The sequence below is a fragment of the Bison bison genome, unplaced genomic scaffold (assembly GCF_000754665.1).
Source record: "Bison bison bison isolate TAMUID 2011002044 unplaced genomic scaffold, Bison_UMD1.0 scf7180017863823, whole genome shotgun sequence".
NCBI lineage: Eukaryota > Metazoa > Chordata > Mammalia > Artiodactyla > Bovidae > Bison > Bison bison.
This window is the reverse complement of record NW_011494395.1, coordinates 1,391-2,194: the sequence shown is the minus strand read 5'-3', so window position 1 is coordinate 2,194 and position 804 is coordinate 1,391. Positions and strand designations below refer to the sequence as shown.

Below are 804 nucleotides of genomic sequence, written 5' to 3'. Positions count from 1 at the left end.
GGCTGCAGTTGCCTATGGGGTTTCAAGCTCAGAAAATATGGACCTGACTTCCGAGATTTAGGAGTTTCTTGACAATGTATGATTATGCTGATACTAACAAAAGTCATGGGAGAAGATGAGCCATCATCAGGAGACTGGTGTGGCCAGACCCGTGGGGAATAGCATTTGGGGGAATCAGTTGAGGGAAAAGGGTGAGGTAAAAGGCCTGAGAATAAAGATGAAGCAAGGTAGAAAGGAATTCAGGAAAGAACATGATTTCAGAGTCCACTGGAGGGAGGATTTCTGGCAGGGGAGTGGTCAAGGCCAAGTAGGAGGAGGACCAAAGATTCCAGGGGATTTAAAGATTAAGATCTCTGTGGTGTCCACAGCCAACCCCTCACTGTGTCTTCTCCCTGCCCCCCAGCACTGCATCGGTGGAGGAGGATTCTTCCCAGAGTCTGATCCTGTGCAGTGTGGGGATTTCTCTTCCTTTGACTGGGATGGATACGGAACTCACCGGGGTTACAGCTCCAGCCGGGAGATCACTGAGGCAGCTGTGCTCCTGTTCTACCGCTGAGACCTGAGTGTATGAGACGTGGAACCCAGCTCCTAAGCCCAGAAACTCAGAGATGGAAAAATGTTTCCATTTTCTCCAACAAGGAAAGGAGAATAAATTACATCATTTGTGACTCTTAAGTTTTTTTAATTCTTTTTACAAATTGACTGACACCTGGAAGATGTATTAAAATAATGCCTCTTATTCTGGTGACTTCTGATTTACTTTCTGAGTTGGGAACTTCTAGTCTCAGGTCCCAGAACACAGGT

At 46.5% G+C, this 804-nt stretch overlaps 1 protein-coding gene across 1 annotated transcript in view; it reads left to right on the top strand.

Moving 5' to 3' along the window:
- Window positions 1–556, top strand: part of LOC104984079 (intelectin-1-like) — a 12,596-nt gene extending 12,040 nt beyond the window's left edge. The window contains exon 6 of the mRNA XM_010833698.1: window positions 404–556. Coding sequence (XP_010832000.1) covers window positions 404–556 — 153 coding nt within the window. The remainder of the gene's footprint in view (window positions 1–403) is intronic.
- The last annotated feature ends 248 nt before the right edge of the window (window positions 557–804 follow it).